Source organism: Salminus brasiliensis, chromosome 4, assembly GCF_030463535.1.
Source record: "Salminus brasiliensis chromosome 4, fSalBra1.hap2, whole genome shotgun sequence".
NCBI lineage: Eukaryota > Metazoa > Chordata > Actinopteri > Characiformes > Bryconidae > Salminus > Salminus brasiliensis.
In genome coordinates, this window is record NC_132881.1 from 43,017,556 (window position 1) to 43,036,071 (window position 18,516).

General features: G+C 41.8%; 1 protein-coding gene across 1 annotated transcript in view; it reads right to left on the bottom strand.

The window, feature by feature from the left end:
• rnf150a (ring finger protein 150a) overlaps positions 1–18,516 on the bottom strand; it is a 51,233-nt gene that overhangs the window by 12,798 nt on the left and 19,919 nt on the right. Inside the window, exons 2-6 of the mRNA XM_072678525.1 lie at positions 15,135–15,385; positions 13,537–13,608; positions 11,888–11,970; positions 9,074–9,170; positions 5,956–6,166 (exon numbers count right to left, since the gene is read on the bottom strand). Of these exons, the coding sequence (XP_072534626.1) occupies positions 5,956–6,166; positions 9,074–9,170; positions 11,888–11,970; positions 13,537–13,608; positions 15,135–15,385 (714 nt within the window). The remainder of the gene's footprint in view (positions 1–5,955; positions 6,167–9,073; positions 9,171–11,887; positions 11,971–13,536; positions 13,609–15,134; positions 15,386–18,516) is intronic.

Below are 18,516 nucleotides of genomic sequence, written 5' to 3' on the forward strand. Positions count from 1 at the left end.
AATCTTGCAACTGACCACTAGAGGTCACACATGAGCCACATTTATACACACACATTTCATTAAAAAAACAAGCCTTCAGACTTCAGCAAGTCTAAATCATCAGATTCCACATGATTCCACCCTTCAGAATGGTTTCTTTCCGAGCCTACGTGTTCTTTGGTTTTTGGTTTTCTAGGCTAAACAGGTGGAGCTCCAGCACTCCAGAGCAAGTCTTTGATGTGTCGCTATCAGCTGAGGAACATATGCTTCAGAGGAGCTCCAGGACCCCCAGCTATCTCGAGACTGAGACTGATTATAGGCAAGAGAAAAACACATGCTCTCCTACATCTGTAGCTGTTATCAGAGCAGCTCTTTTTTCTATTTAGATCTATTGAGAACCTTAACTCGCTAGCAGAACAGACCCAGCTTACAGTAACACTGTACAGATTTAGTTCTGCCTGTGGAGACATCACTGTCGCACAAAAACCTTGTATCTCCCAAACAGCAGCTTTACAGGAGAAGGAATAAACCCTCTTAACTTTCAGTGCAAGTTGATGCAAAAAACTTTATTCCAAGTCATTTTGGAGTTTTTCTATTTATTATTATGTCAGATTTACATAATATCAAAAAGTGCAAAAATGGAGATACAGGGTTTTTGTGTGACGACTGAATAAAGATGTGGCCTAAAAGCACTGGTCCCCAAAACTAAACAGGGGGAAAAATTATATGATATGAATGTAATAAATATTAGACATGTACACACCTCCAGATCTTAAATCACTAACTCCCCGCCCTCTGGCTTTCACCACCAGTCAAACAGAATACAGCTTTATTGTCCCGTCAAGCAGGAAATTTGTCTTTGTTGTTGGTTCGTTTTACCATAAAATTGAACAACATTTAACAACAGACAGGAGAAGACAAGACCACCATATTCACCCAGTGTGCTGGACACACACACATGCACACTAGTGAGCAAACACTCACAGTGACTGTAAGCACATGTGCCTGGTACGTGGGCAGCCACTGTTGCGATGCTTGGGGAGCAGGGAGGGTTAAGGGACATGCTCAAGTGTGCCCAACAGTGCCAACTTGCTGAGCCCCAGTATCGAACCCACTACCCGGTGATCAATAGCCTGCTGCGCCACTACTGCCCCAGACCGGGAATCAAAGTGAGAGCGCCGAATACTAACCACTAGACCACCAGAGACAAAAGCTAGACACATGAGAATAGGGATGTCACGATACTTAGTTGCCAGATAGTCGGTACCAATAGCACTATTATTTGTTTCTTTATTCCAAAGTGCCACAAATCAAAACCATATTTCATATATATCTATATATAAATTTTATTTGAAAGACATCCCATCTTCTGTTATTTAACTCTTGCGACCTCTTTTGAGGGATGTTTTGATGCTTGGTCATTCCTTTAGTCACCTAAAAATGACAAAGTATTTGTAGGAAACTGTCACGCATGCCAGGTGATATTTTCAGAACATCCTATGCTACTCAAAAACATCTTGATGTGAGATGTACATATTAACAGAATTTAGATATCTGCATGAATTTAATCATGTTTGGGTGTATATTTTGGGTACTTCAGTCTCTCAGAAGAATGGCCAATGCTTACTCAAGATCTCACAATACCCTTAGCAACACTAAAATCTCGAGTCTTGCCAAATATATATATTTAAAAAAAAAATAAAAAAAAAAGCTGCTTGTAATTGATGAACATCTAAAAGTAGGCCGTCATGTTCAGACAGCTCAAACACGCCACTGCCCCCCCTCAAGTATCTCATATAGGAATTTAGATATTTGCATGAATTTGTCCACATTTTCATCACAGATTTACTTCCCATCTGCATTTTTTGTGTTCTGTTTACTCGTAAAGTCTTCAAAGACAGTTCACATCTCATACACTCTTTATCTAGTTTGAGGTTGAAAATGCAATTCTTATATGAAGTTATTTGTATTGATTAGACTGGCAAGGATATTTATAAAAACGGATAAATTATTTAAAACTGAATATTTTTAATATTTTTAAATGTATCTATTATTAGGTTATTAGGCTGAGCTTGGGACTTTTAATTTAAAATTTGAACCCTCTGTGCGCAGAAAAACAGAGTAACCTCTCCCTTTTCGATTTTCTGGCGATGGCGACATCACCCCCTCCCTTCACCTTCGTTCATTACAGGTGGAAGCCTCGTGCTGAGCAGCTTAGTCTCTCTACCGCTGAAAAACAGCAGAAACAGCAAAACGTGGCCTTTAAATCTAAGGTGTATTCTGGTCCTGGAGCTGTGCAGCACACACACACACACACACTACCTGCTGCACCACCATGCCACCTTCACTGACAAAAGTGAGTACTAGGGTAAAAAAACAGTCAAAAATAAAGCCAAAAAAGCCAAAAGAAAGGAAAGATTTTTATTTTGTTCCCTGAAAGCAGCACAGCGCCGCTCACTGCAGCACAGCCTCCAAACTGGCCTGATGTCACAACCAGCTGAGGGAAAGCAGAAAAGCTCAGGATCTGAACATTTGTTCTAGAGGAAACTTTCAAAACAGCAGGGATCCATCCAAACACTGACGTGATCCCAGCGGCCTCCCGGACCCTCCCTTTCCTCCCCATTCGCTCCTTAAACGTGGCGGAAATGTGGCCTGATGGGATATGTGGAATGGGGAATGTGGAATGTGAGTAGTGTTGTGGAGGCTCCATTTTAGAGCAGCAGAATGGACTCGGGCCTGCAGATGAAGAAGAAGCTGTGCGTGTGTGTGTGTGTGTGTATGTGTGTCTTGCTGTTACCATGGAAACCCCTCCAGGTGTCCTGTTTGGCTTCTGAGGTCAGACACTGCAGTCGGTGGTTTTGGGTCCAGCTATGGCTTCAAAATCCCATCAGTGGGCCTCTTATGTTTTAAACTTCTAAATGACTTCCTTATACACTTATATACACACACACACACACACACACACACACACACACAAATCTGGGGTCTGGGATTAGAAACTTGTTTGGATGCCAGAGGGAGTTATGCAAAGTGGATGCCACAGTGACGTACGTACACCATTAAAACCAGATAGTAAAACAATGGAATTCGGGTTTAGAGGGTGTTTCTGAACCACAGCGAATGTGGAGGCGAGAGCCAAATGAAATGCAGCGCTGATGCCTTTCTCCATCTACCTTCACAAGTCCATCTCCTGCCATGGCGCTGATACGAACATTACCTTTCTCTCTCAGCCACCGAACGTTCACTAATGCAGGCTAGACGGAGGCATTCGAACACCACAGGCTGAAGCACTTATCCAACAACCCCGCTCACAGGCACGCTCACGAGACCCCGGCTGAAGCTCAGCTCTGCTCTAACGGTTTGTAGAGGTGGGCATAAAGGCACTATTGACCTTCTCTGTGGCACATGTGTGTGTATGTGTGTGTGTGTGTCCATCCAGCTTCTGGCCTGGCTCACAGGAAGTAGACCTGGCCAGGGTAAACATTCAGCAGGCAGCTCCGTGTACAGGAGACACAGCCGTATTAACACTGGGCTAAGCTTAGCTGACTAGCTTTAGTGCTACTTTGGGACTATAACTGCGAACGTCGGGCGTTTTCCTGCTTATTCAAACGGTCATGGGCTGATTTGCTGATTTGTAGCAGATGACTGGAGACTTGTGACTGTTAATGCCTGCCAAATATCTGATAATGGTAAAGTGCTATGTGGACAAGATGTGCTAGAGTTTAACCCCTTAAACAATCTGCCGTAGGCTCCAGGCGTATTATTATTGTATTATTAATAATAGTAATAGTAATTCTTTGTTTTAAATAGTGTAGTACTATAAGTTAGGGCCTAAAGGCAAGAGACATGGGCTTGGGAACTAAAGGTTGCCTGTTTGATCCCCTGGACCGGCAGGAAGTGGAGGCGGGGGGAGCAGTTGAGTGTGTGTACTCAATGCCCCTAGTCACTTGGGTATATGTGTGTGTGTTCACTGGCACAGATGGGTTAAATGGAGAGATGGTACTGCTGTGCAGTGGCTATTATGAGAGTGTATACCAATGGTTCCTGATAGTGATTTGATGAAACCAATGAAGCATCACTGTGATCAGAGGATCGCGGGTTTGAATCCCGAACACACTGCTAGCCATCGGCAATATAAAAAATCTGGTAGTCTGTACCAATACTACTGAAATTCTACGATTTGCGATACAAATTCAATGATAACAAAATATAAAAAATCTAAGTAAATAAACATATTTCAACACAAACATATTTTTTTTAAATCCCATTTTTTCCAGCAACAACATTTATTGGTTAATAAATTGGTAATTAAAAAAAAAAACCCACAAAGCAAAAAAAAATAATAAAACAATAAAAATGAAACACCATGAACTATGGAAAAAAATAATGCAAATAGCCTAGGTATAATAAATGACCATGGATATATAGCATATATATATCCATGTCCATATATATATATATGAGTGTGATTTATTCATGCTGATTACACAAAGCTAACAGATGAATTATGGCTTCGTGAGTTAGCTAGCATTAGCTAGCTACAGTAGCCTTAGGCATAATTGTAGTGCAAGACTAAAGCACGAAACTCACATAATTATTAGGAGATGTTGTGCACTTCCTAGTCCCGGTTTAGCAACGCATCAAATGGAAAGAGAAACTGTAACCGGTCTAATGGATCGCTATGAAATGGACTGTGTCACCATTTGGCCCTGCAGTGGAAAAGAGGCCTGTGATGGCTGCAGTAGTTTTAGTTCTTTTTGGTACCACGTAAAACAAGTACGGTCAGAATATCTTTAGAATTTTGGAATCGATTTGGTCCCAAACTCTTACTGAACTGAGATTCACGGGAAATTCCACTATTTTTTAAAGAATTTCCACATGATTAAAGCATAAAGACTAATACAAAGGTTGCATAGTTGTGAAAGCTCAGAATTAAAGTGTGGGCCATAATACTGACCCTCAGATTAAATGTAGAACTGATGTAGTGCTTGATATTTAACAGCCTATGCAAATTACAGATACATCAACTGCTTAATAACAATGACATGATCAAAAAATGCAAAACATTGTAGAGGCCAAACCTTTACACAAACCTAAGCTAAAGACTCAAACTCAGGTTTTCACACCTCTATACATTTCATCATGTCACCATACAATTATTTTAGCAAGTCATTTACTGCATCTGATTTAATATACAAATAAGAAGTAAAGCGTCATTTCAAAACTACTGATTAAAAATTTATTTCAGCTTTAATTCGCTGTATTGGATTTTTATTGGAGTGGCTTTTTTTTAGTCAGATGAAACAAAACTTCACCTGTTAACTTCACCTGTTAACTTCATTCTGCTAAGAATGATCAGCTGCCTTTTATTTAGAGTACAGAATTCCAACTGTGAAGCATGGGGGTGGCAGCATCATGTTGTGAGACAGTAGATGGCATCATGAAGAAGGAGGATTATTTAGAAATACCAAAGCAACAATTTAAGGCAACAGACAGAAGAGCTGAAACCTGGTCTTAAATGGGTCAGTGATCCTACGCTTTCCACAGACGTTCTGACGCTAAATGGTTCAAGGACAACAAGGTGAATGAATTGGAGTGGCCTGATCCCATACAAAACTGGGCTAAACTAAAAGAAAATGCTGAAAGTGTGAAAAGGGCGCCAACAAACTTGCCTAAATTACACCATTTCTGTCTGAAAGAATGGGCTAAGTTCCAGACAACTATTGCAAAAGATTATGTAAGGGTATCCCTAGCATTTGATTCAGGTTGAGCCATGAAAAAAGGTCAAGCCACTAAATCTGAGCTATTATTTTAAAATGACTTCATGAGGAAATGAAGTATGCCCTCATTTAGCTAGTGCACAATTCATGGAGTGTCTGGCCTCAGCGAAAGGTACAGGTAAAAGAATCTGAGGTAACAGCAGATACTGATCGCAGATGACAGCGAGGAGTTATAGGGCGTTTGGTTTGTACTCACTGCTGGCGATGTGGTGACCCTCTGCAAGCTGCGTGAGGGAATCAGGCTCGTGGTAGATGTGAGGCAGGCCGACTGTCCTGACAGCAGGGTCAAGCACAACGGAGCTCTCGCTAACCGTCACCTCGCTGGCCCCCGTCACAGGGTTAGTGGGAGGGCCACTCAGTGACAGCTCGTAGTCAGGGGGAATGTCATCAGAGCAGTCTGCATTCGGCTGCAAGAGTGAGTCAACACACACTTGTGTTAGTACATGGTTTATGTAACAGTGTGGGTGATGTTTTCACTTGGTCATTTCACAGTTTGTACATATGTCAAAATAATGTGGCGATGACCAGAGCAGCTCGCGAAACTATTAGCTGACATTCCTCGCTGCAGATGCTCTGACAAAATCACTGTTTAAATGGGTCCTAAAATGGAAAACTGCATTGACCTTTGGCATAGGTGAACACTAAAGAATTGTCAAACCGTTAACCTCAAACAATAAACAATGTTGGGTCCTCCTTCGAAAGAAAATCCGTCAGAACCAAAACAGAGCTTTAAAACAGGCCAATTCCAAAACCCCAAAACTGTTACATCACAGTTTAGACTCATTACATTTACACTAGCAACATTTACATACCCCCCCAGCCCACTACTGAAAGCCACGGTCAAAGCTGGTGAAACGGCAAAACACAACAATATTGTGTTTTCAATATTGAAGAGCAAACAGGAATATAAGCTAGGCTAAAAGCTAATGCTAGCTTTTGCCATGTCTTCTCTCCAGTGTCCACTCCCTCGAAAAACAACCTGCACTTCCTCAGCTGAACCAAACCTTAGCTTAACTCACATCAGAAGGGAAAGTACTGATTTCTTATGCACGAGCAAGCCAATCCTGGGGGAAGCAAATAGTGGCAAGGCTAAAAGCTAACCTGGCTACAATTTCTTCAGATTTGCTCGCCATTGGCTGAAAGATGCCCCCTAAAAAGCCCCTGATAGTTAGCAGGTTTAATACCTGTACCTGTTGGCACCTCTAAGTCTAGTTAGGGTTTATTATCCTCTGTCTGTACTGTGTTGTGTTGTCTGTCCACACTTGTTTGTTTGTGTTGCACTTGTTTTGTATGCACCGTCTATGTTGCACCATGGTCCTGGAGGAACGTTGTTTCGTTTCACTGTGTACTCTGTATGTAGTTGAAATGACAATAAACCCACTTGACTTGACTTGACTTGGTTGTGACTGGAGGTTAGTGCAGTGATTAGCTACCGGGTGAAAAGTTCCTCGGCCTGCTGGGACCCAAGAAATGGAGGAACATGTTTCTTACAGACTCTCAGTTTTGCCATGAAAAACGGCTCATGCATGGGATTGTGTCAGTTCTAGCATGTTTTTTGGAGAGCAGACAGACCTGTAGCGGTTTTCCCCCCTAAAATGAAATATATATAGTTATTGATCAGTCACCCACTAATCAGACAAGCACTAAATAATTCCTGATTACAAGACAACAAGTTGTGTAGCATGAAGAGTACAACAGTCAGACGACTCTGAAAGTCGTGTAGTGTGTACATGGAGGACACAACAAGAGGACAGCAGCGATTTCATTAAGAGCCAAAATAACAAGGTGGTAAACAGACTTGCAAAATCCGCATCTGAGCATTTTTTGCTCCAATCAAAGTCACATATTTACTATCCAACAACTTAAGTACTCAAATTATTAGATTTGACATCTAATAAATAATTGGATAAAGTGTTAGACAGACAGAAAGCACCATAGAGGCATCTATAAGAAGCTCCCACACTACATAAATTCACCAGCATGCTTTTCGTAGAACTCCTAACAAACACTCAGGCACACAATGTTTTCTGGGCATCTTGCAGCATATAAAACACTGTGATCTCAAAAGTGCAGCGCAGGCTGTAGAACAGCACACACCTGAGGTGCACACCTGCAGGAAAGGTACAGAATGAAGCAACATAGGCCTCAGAGCAGCCGGGTTCTAGATGTGGGGATTATAGGTTTTACTCAGTATTGAGTCTGACTGACTGCATTTCCTATTTGACTTGATGAACTAGAGCCTACACTCAAATGGCACTTTGAGTGATGCCATAGTAGAGCCACTCCTGCAAGGAAGCACGTTTGTAGTTAGAGCTGGGCAATATGACGATATTTCATTGTATCGTGATGATAATATACTCTTCTAAGCATATGGAGGAGACTGTTAGTGCTTAATAAACACTGATCAGCTGCAGGTTTCATTACTAACAGTGTGATTAGACTGGGTTAATTAGATCAACAGCAGCAGATGTTGAGTATAAATCACTGTATTCAGTACGGGAGAGGATCTGAATAGTAGTAGAAACTGTCGCTACTGATGTTTTTAGTCTGTGATTAAATTTATCGTGATAAATATCATGTATCGCAAAAAATGTCTTTAAATATTGTGATAAAGTTGCTTTACCATATCGTCCTGCCATATTTGTAGTAGAGGTTGTGAAACTTTAAGTTAGTAAACAACCTTTACATCAACTTCACACACATATCTGGTTCTTTTTTGTGTTTTAGTTGGTCTTATTGGTTTTTGGGATATATGCTGGCATGCATATCGACACAGCTACACAGGAGCTCTCCCCTCCCATTCCCCAAAGTGTGTGGATTACAGAAAATACACTTGGGACAGGTTATGTTGTCCTGCATCCTAAGAAATGCAACAGATGTGCAATGATAATATTCATAAAACAATGAAAAAATCCCACAAATGTACATGTGGGTAGAGTGGCGTATAATAATATAAATATATAATAATAACCATCCTATCAAGAGCAAAGTAAAGCCTCCATAGATGGGAGAGTCTCCTTCCCGAGACCAATAGTTCTCGAATGAGTAGCATGCACACGAGCAACCAAAAGTTCTAATAAAATTATATCAAGCGTCAATAAAATCCATTGTCATGATTTTGAGGAGAAATCATTTTAAAGAAAAATACACATCTCTGCTTCTTTAAAAAACCACGAGTGGTTCTTCTATGGCATCGCTTTAAGAACTCTTTAAAGCACCCTTATTTTTAAGATCACAGAGTTACTGCACATGTACTGATGGGTTAGCAGCTTTAGTATAAAACAGAAAAGTCATCCAGAAGATTCCAGTCCTACCGGAATGCCGAGAGCTTTGAGAATGTTCATCTTGCACATGGGACAGGTTCTGTGGTCCTGCAGCCAAGGGTCCACACAGTTCTTATGGAAAACATGCCTAAGAAACGCAACAGATGTGGAATGATTGAATGTTCTACATGTAAATCCAACACTTCCTGAAGGGTTTACCATGACCATGTGAGTTACTAAGACATGTACCATACCAAACACAGTCATACAGAGCCATTTCCTGACCTCTCTGTATCCAATAAAATACAGTATCCCAGTCTTTAAGACTGATTTACTAATTACTAACATTCCTACAGAAAGTGGTGGTGGTTCTCCATCACTGTGTTCATCATTAGAACATCTCCAAAGTTCTCCTCATGGAGTCTAGTATTATTTAGAGTTCTCTTCATATCAACACCTGGTTTGGTGGTAAATCAGGGCTTAATGATGGTAAATCAGGTGAGCTGCTGCTGCTGCTGCTGATGGAGTTGAACACATTCTCCACGCTGTGCTGGCTGGAGTGTGGGGGGGGTCGTCCAGGAAAAACCTGGAGGAACCGAGCTCTGTTCTTCAGACTAGCTCACCGACAAGACCTCACTACTTTCTTCAGAATGAGAAGCTCTTGTTTCTCATTTTTACTGGATTTATGTTCACCTGCATCTGTTCTGATGTGACCAATCTGTTCTTATCTGTTCTTATCTTGCAGAGATACACAATATGGACAAAATTATTAGGACACCTGCCTATTCATTGTATTAAAAAAAGGGTGTATCCTGCTTTAGTTGAAGTAACTGTCTAACTGTCCAGAGATGAAGGCTTTCTACTAGATTTTGGAGCCCTGCTGTGAAATTTTGATTGCATTCAGCAATAAGGGTGCTAGGATGTTTCATTTATTGAAAGGGGCGTCCACATACATTTGGGCATATACAGTGAGTCCAAGAAGTATTTGATCCCTTGCTGATTTTCTTTGTTTGCCCACTAATAAAGACACTATCCTTCTGCACTTTTAATGGTAGATATATTCTAACATGGAGAGACAGAATATCAAGACAAAAATCCAGAATATAATTTTAAAGAATATATTTTAATTAATTTGTATTTCAATGAGGAAAATAAGTATTTGATCCCTCTTGCCAAACACACTCAATACTTAGTGGCAAAGCCTTTGTTTGCAAGCACAGCGGTGAGACGTTTGTTGTAGTTAACCACAAGTTTAGCACACACACCAGGGGGAATTTTGGCCCACTCTTCTTTGCAGATCCTCTCTAAATCATGAAGGTTGGTGGGCTGTCGCTTGGCAACTCTGACCTTCAGCTCCCTCCATAGATTTTCGATCGGATTGAGGTCTGGCGACTGGCTGGGCCACTCCATGACCTTAATGTGATTTTTCTTGAGCCAATCCTTTGTTGCCTTTGCTGTATGTTTAGGGTCGTTATCATGTTGGAAGACCCAACCACGGCCCATTTTCAGATCCCTGGCAGAGGGGAGGAGGTTGTCCCTCAGGATTGTGCGGTACATGGCTCCATCCATCTTCCCAGTGATGCGGTGAAGTAGCCCTGTACCCTTGGCAGAGAAACACCCCCAAAACATTATGCTTCCACCTCCATGCTTGACGGTGGGCACAGTGTTCTTGGGGTCATAGGCAGCATTTTTCTTCCTCCACACATGGCGGGTGGAGTTGAGGCCAAAAAGTTCAATTTTGGTCTCGTCTGACCACAAAACCTTCTCCCAATAACTTGGTTCATCTTTCAAATGATCATTGGCATACTTGAGGCGCGCCTCCACATGTGCTCTCTTCAGCAGGGGTACCTTTCGGGCACTGCAGGATGTGAATCCATTGTTGCGCAAAGTGTTGCCAATTGTTTCCTTGCAAACTGTGGTCCCAGCTGCCTTCAGGTCATTTGCTAACTCCTGCCGAGTGGTTGCAGGACGATTTCTGACTGTTCTCAGCATCATTGCCACCCCACGAGGCGAAATCTTCTTTGGAGCACCGGGCCGAGGTCTGTTGATTGTCATGTTATACTCTTTAAACTTTCTGATAATTGCACCAATAGTTGTTACTTTCACATCCAACACCTTACTAATCTTTTTGTAGCCCATTCCAGCTTTGTGAAGGTCAACAATTCTGACTCTGAGGTCCTGTGACAGCTCTTTGGTTTTACCCATGTTGGAGACTTGAAATCTGTGTGATCTGTCTGATTCTGTGGACAGGTGTTTTTCACACAAGTGATTAGTGAGAACAGGTGGCTTCAGGTCAGGTAACAAGTTGATTGGGAGTGTCTAACTGGTCTGTAAAAGCCAGAACTGCTAATGAATACTAAGGGATCAAATACTTATTTCACTCCATGAAATACAAATCAATTAATATATATTCCTTAGATTTATTTTCTGGATTTTCTTTTTAATATTCTGTCTCTCCATGTAAGAATACATCTACCATTAAAAGTATAGAATGATCATGTCTTTATTAGTGGGCCAACGAAGAAAATCAGCAAGGGATCAAATACTTCTTGGACTCACTGTAGTAGAAATGCTTTTAAATGATAATGCTGTATGTTCTAACAGGCTGGTTGGTACTGTTTCCCCCCTTACAACTTCAGCATGAATGGGCGGGGCTAAACTGCTGTAGGCTTATATGTCCTTTAAATGTATGTTTTTATTTATTTATTTATTTTTTTTACATCACAAACACATTCATTCGAAACCAGTTCCATATATGAACCGTGGGGTCAGAATAAATGTCTTTATAATGACATGCTGTTTATAAGAGGAGCTAGATAAGTAAATCCAGGGTGATTTGTGCATGCATGATTCTTTACAGCTTACCGGCACGGCAGTATCCTCACTACATCGTTGGGCTTGTAGCCTTCGATGCACACGGCACAGTTGTCAAATTCTGACTCTGTTTCCTAGAAATAAAAGCCGCAGAGACAACGTTGTGAGCATGTGTGTCTGTGTGTGAGTGTGTTTGCCCTAATGGAGGCTTCCTAGAAAAAAGATCAGGCAGGGACAGCTCTGCAGTAAAAGGCATGAAGCATGTCTAATGAAAATGAACTGCACGCAGGCAGCAGCTACAGCTATTACGGCATGGGCAATACAGCCAGGATAGAGTGCTGGGAGAAAATTGAAGGAATTCCTATTTAGGAAACATAAATAAATAAAATGTAGGAACACCTGCACATCTACACAGTTGAAAGACCGTCAAAACGTGGCCTGGTCTGATGAATCGCGATATCTGCCCAGGCCCACAGATGGTAGGGTCACAATCTGGCACCAACAGCTTGAATCCATGGATCCAACCTGCCTCGTGTCGATAGTCCAGGCTGCTGGACGTGGTGTGTTTGTGTGAGGAATATTTTTTTTTGGCTCACTTTGGACCAGTTAATACCAAATAATCAATAACGGCTTGAATGTCACAGCCTATTTGAGTATCACTGCTGACCATTTGCATCCCTTCATGACCACAATGGTGGCCTGCCCAGTCAGCAGTTCTGACTCCCAATTGGACAATGATTACCAATGAATGCACTTTTGCATCAGCAAATCTAAAGGAACTGAATGATGGAAATATGTCAACATGGGCAAGAATCTCAAAGCTATGTTTGTGGAATCCATATTATGAAGAACTGAGGCTGTTTTAAAAGCAATAAGGAGACCCTAAGCAGCAGTCATATAGTCTTCTTCAAGTTAGTTAGTCTTCAAGTTAGTGGCTACTACTATTTTAGCTACTTTGACCCTGTAACTCCAGTGCAAACCTTCCGGATGCAACCTTCAGAACCAAGCACATCTCTGCTGACTGACTACGTTTTCAGGGAAAATTGTGAAAATGTTCAGTGAAAGGTTCCCTTAGGGTGTTTTCACACTAGCATTTTTTCCAGGACCCAGGAGTGTCTTGTTCTCGGTACGTTCGGTGAAGTGTGAAAGCTGTTTTCAATCTCTGGGCCTCCTGAAATCAGTGGTCTGTGGTTCGCTTTAAGTGGATTCTGGTGCGGTCTGCTGTGCATGTGGAAGCTATCTGCTATCCCGACGCCGTGTGGGGGCGGCTGAAAACCTTCTCCTATGAGATTGGCTCCCTTGTCTACAGGTGTTCCTGTACGGTGAAATGCCATGACTTTAGAAAGAGCTGTTTTTCAGTGTTCGTATCCAAGGAAAACAAGGAAAAGCATGAATACATTATCCCGGGATCGAACACTTTGTCAAAAAGGAAAGGGCATTCCCTATATTTGAGCGTTAGTGTCATCCTGTAGATCACATTCTCTGTAATCACATTCACTATAAACCTAGTAAAGAAGCAAATGCTTGAGCAGGGGAGACACCAATCTGTGTGGGACACTGGGCCTTCCCTGACCAGAATCAATAACCCCTGCTCAAAATGATTAAACCCAGCTCTATTACAATAAGGGGAAAAGGCAGCTGAATAAGCATGATGTGATGCATTTGATATAGGTAATATAGACAGGTAATCAACAGGTAACCTTGTCTCCCTTCCTGATGGTCCGCACTTGCAGCTTGCTGATGGCCTTCTTTGCAGCATCTCCCAGTCGCCTCTGAATAAGACAAAAAGCATGAACTGTGATGGCAGCAAGTCTTTTGGTACAGTGTTCCTAAGAGAGAGCATCTACAGCAGGGGTGTCTAATAGGGTGCTAACTTGTCTGACTGAACTCATCAGGTAATTACAGAGACTGTTAGAGCATACGGTGCCGTATTGAGGCCCTGTGGGACTAGGGGGTTAGATGGCGCTCTCTCTCCCCTTATCACTGTTAAAGCGCTCTTACCCGGCACAGTGGTGGCTGGCTTTACATGTATCGGAGGATACCCTCCTAGTGTTGAGAGTATTGCTAGTGCTAGGGGGAGCTACGAACGTGTGGGTTAACTGACAGTACCAAACTGGGGGAAAAAAGGAAAGGAATTTTTTTTTGTTGAGACAAAGTACCTAAAACAATAATAATAATAATAATAATACAACCATGGTAGAGAGGCATAAATGGCAAAGTACTACCCAAAATAAAATATAGTTAATAGTGTTGCACCGATATCATATCGACGCTGATACTGGCACTTACACACAGTTGTAAATAATATTGTCTGTAAATAATATTGTCTGTAAATAATATTGTTTATTGCTTTTTTAATTCTTATTCATATTGTGTATATAGTGTAAATTATTTATCTACATTTTTGTAACTGAGTGTCTTGCTATCCCTTTCTGCTGTTACACTGGGAATTTCCCCACTGCGGGACTAATAAAGGACTATCTTATCTTATGTGTGTATGTGTATGTATATATGCATGTATGTGTGTGTGTATATATATATATAGATATATATAAATGGAGATTTTACATTTTCAGCACTTTCTGTTTCCATGTTAGTTTGGTTCTGAAACTAAAAGTTAAGTTTTAGCAGCTTGTTTAAAGTTTAGTAGCTTTTTTTCTAATTGTGAAACTGCTGCAGAAGCTCTTTCTGTTTTTAAACTGGTGTTTTTGCCAGTTAGTTTGGTGAAGCTGAGCCAGATTACACTTCCCTATCTGCTTGTGTTTCTGCATTGTGATCATTTTTTATTATTTTTTTTAATGTGCAGTTCCTCAACCTGTAAATGTTATTCTTTCAAGCTTACGAGATCCTATTTGGGATCAGATACAAAAAAAAATACATTCTATACAAAGTGGAACTCTATAAATGTCAGGATTTAGAGCCGTCTATCCAGTATTTAAGTCAGAGTTGGTATCGGCGGATACTTGAAAATCTGATATTGGTTCATCTTTAATATTAAATGTTAAGATTTAATAATATTTTACTTTTTCAATATTACTTATACAAATAGAAGACCCATGCAGGTGGATTTGGATAGTACATAAAATGACTATATAAAGACATGCAGACATCATGAGCCTTGGTACCATTGTGAAGAAATTGGCGTCAGTAAGTGTAATAATACACTGGTTATTATCACACCACTCAGATTCACATTCATTGTGTCTAAACAGCTGAATTATGCAGTAACCTTATTAAAAATCAGTGGAATTCTCCATTAACGTTCTAAGAGATGCAAGGCATGTCTGGGTTTGTGTACCTGGTTGCGATCTCGCGCATTAGCATAGCGGAACCGCTGTATGTAGTAGAAGACGAGCCAGGCCAGGGAGATAATCATGAGGACGATGAAGGAGATGGAGACGAAGACCACGGAGGTCCGGCTCACGTACTTCTGCAGGTTGCGCGTGCCAATAGTGATGTGCATGATCACACTCACGTTCTTCTCCAGCAGGGCCACAATCTCCCGCCCTTTCGGCTCAGGGATCATGATGGCCACCACGTCTCCCGTTCCTGAGGGACAAGAGGATACGAGGGTCACATCAAATGGGGAAGAAAAGCAAACCCAAGCAAAGCCAAGTTTGGTATTTACAAATATCACTATGGTAACAGTGGTTTTGCAGTCTCTGCACCCGCACCCTCTACCTTCTCTTTCGCTGCTACATGTCCAAATGTTTGCGGACACTCCTTCTAATGAACGCATTAAGCTACTTTAAGTTGCACCCATTGCTGACGCAGATGTACAAATGCACACCCACACGCAGCTTGTCTAGTCCCTAGACTCCCTGGAGCAGTAGAACAGGACTCTCTGGCACCATGCCTGATGCCAGCCATGGGCTAGAGGGGTATAAAGCCCCCCCAGCATTGAGCTGTGGAGCTGTGTTGTCTGGAATGATGGTTGGTGCTCCATTTGACACTTTTGGGATGAGTAATCTCGTCATGTCATCAATGGCCCTGCCTCTGGATCACCGGTTGTCCTTGCTTGGAGTTTTTTTGATAGGTACTGACCACTGCATACCAGAAAAGCCCTGCCATCACAGTTTGTTTTTTGTCAAAGTGCTTCAGATTCTTATGCTTAAGCTTTATCACCTTCAAGAACTGACTGCTCACTTGCTGGCTAATATATTATCCACCCCCTGACAGATGCCACTGTAGGTAAGATAATCAAACATGGAACATGGAAAGCTGGGCTAGTTGTGCCAAAATATGACTCTATCACCCTAATACGACTACATTTCCCACAATTACTAGAGAACATTAGTCCACATCGGATGAAGCACTTTGTAGGAGCTGAAGCGGCTCATCAGCGCTGACCGTGTCGAGGTAAAAATAGTTTGCGTCGGGAGATCACTGTGAGCCACAATGAATAATTAGCATCATGCACAGTGACAGGGCTGGTGCTAGCATGGCATCCGCAGAGCCAGGATGAGCAAACAAAGGGCCTGCTGTGCAGCCTGATCAATCCCCATGGCAACAGCATCCGCTGCCAACTTCCAATCAGGTCACGCCCCAACTGACTCTCACAATACTCGATCAGAACGTGAGGGAGTGTGTTCCAGGGTCTCCAGGTCACTCCGACTTTACTCATAGGGACAGTACATGGCTTTTAAACAATGATACTCTCTTCATAATAAAGGTGCTTCAAGAGGTTCTTTGAGACATGCCATAGAGGAACCACTTCTGATTTAATAAAGAACCATGTTTATAAAGGTGTGTGAGTGGGAAGAACCTTCAAGGCGAGGTTCTTTACACCTTTAAAAGGTTCTTTACACTCACATTCATCTCTATTACTAATACCTTTAGATCTTCTCCCAACAATCAGCAGCCATTGAAGCAACAGCAGGGGGTGGTGTGGGGTGGGTTGGGGTATTTGGATGGGTGGTGTTGTTGAATGTTGACGTCCTGTCTTTGTTTTTGTCATTTAAGTATTTTTTTAAAAGTAGCCATTTCTTCATTTCATAATATAATTAAGAAATGGCAGTTACGAGAATTGGTGGAAGTCAAGTAGAGTCCTGAAGACTAAGACAACTTTGGGAGAACTTCTCAAAGGATTACTAGAAAGGCTGTTAAAGGCACTGTATGCGATTCTGGAGAACGACTGATATTTGAACTCGGCAGCAAAACAAACGCATCCCTCCTTTTAGTGTTACTTCAGAAGCTCCACCCCCAAATTCATGCATGTTGTGCTACAACTGCTTTTGCTAGGAGAACCAGCTGCGATTACCTATTACAAATATTCACAAACGGGACAAAACAGTATTGACCTATATAAGAAAAACCACTAGTGAAAATAAGTCAATGTTCCCGCCTATCAAGCAGGAACAGAGCAACATCCTCATGCCTTTTATGTTCTGAGGTCTCCCCACCGTCCAAACACCACCCCCCCCCCCCCCTCCCTGTTCTGCTGGAATACAGTAGTGTTTCTCGGCCCGAGCCACTTTGTTTGTTTCCCACGTACAGAGCCAGAGCTGAGTACAAACACCCAACTTTTTCCCAGCATGCAAACAGACCGGAGAGCTTGTGAACCAGTTTAAGGAAACAGTCGCTACATTTTTTTAAAGTCTACTGGATTGAAATCATATACGGCACCTTTAAGCACAGGGTTAGACCTGTTATATGCTTTGGGCTTGTGCCCAAATAAATACAGATTTAAATACAATTCTAGAAAAAAACAAACATCACACAATCTTAAAAAAAAGCTAAAGATGAAGAGATTAGCTTTTATAGCAGGATAAATATCCTACACACACCTCAAAATCCACAATGGACTACCTCCAGAGGCATAAGGTGAAGGTTTTGCCACGGCCCTCATGGTCCCCTGACCTAAACTTTATCAAATAGCATTGGATAGCCCTCAAAAGAGCAGCACAGCAAGGCGACCCAAGAATCTCACAGAGCTAGAAGCCTTTTGCGAGGGCGAATGAGCGAAAATCCCCCTAACAAGCACTGAAAAACTCTTAGTAGCCACAAAAACGTGTTTACAAGCTGTGATATTTGCCAAAGAGGGTGTTACTAAGCACTGACCATGCAGGATGCCCACACTTTTCAGGCAAAGCTGAGAGGCTCATACTGAATGACACAACAGTACACTCCTAAAAATAAAGCTGCGACAGAAGAACCACTTTTGGTTTCATAAGGAACCATATTTGTAAAAGATGTGAAGAGTCTTTAAATTTACACCCAGTGAAGGGGATATAATGCTAATATAACTAATATAATCATAGTAGTGATGAAAGTAGTGAAAGTAATGTTGATGGTAAGAACAGGAATGATAATAATAGTAGCAAATAGTTCGAGTCCAAGTAAACATCAGCGTAGTCAGTAAGGGAGATAGCAGACAGGCAGAGGTATATAGCAGTAGCTGAAGGGTGGATGGCAGGTCTGATTCAGGTACCAGGAGAGCCCAACGGCCAGCTTTCCATCTATGTCAGGCCAGACAGGTGGGCAGTCATTAACTTAGAGCCTCCAGCAGGTCTGACTAGAACAGCCTAGATAAAAAGAAGACAGCCAGAAGGTAACACAGACATGGGAACACCCTGAAAAAGGTTCCTGACACTTACACAAAACATGACTCTTTATGGAACCATGCATTACCCAAAGAACCTGCTTTGTAGCACCTTTATTTTTAAGAGCGTATTTTACAA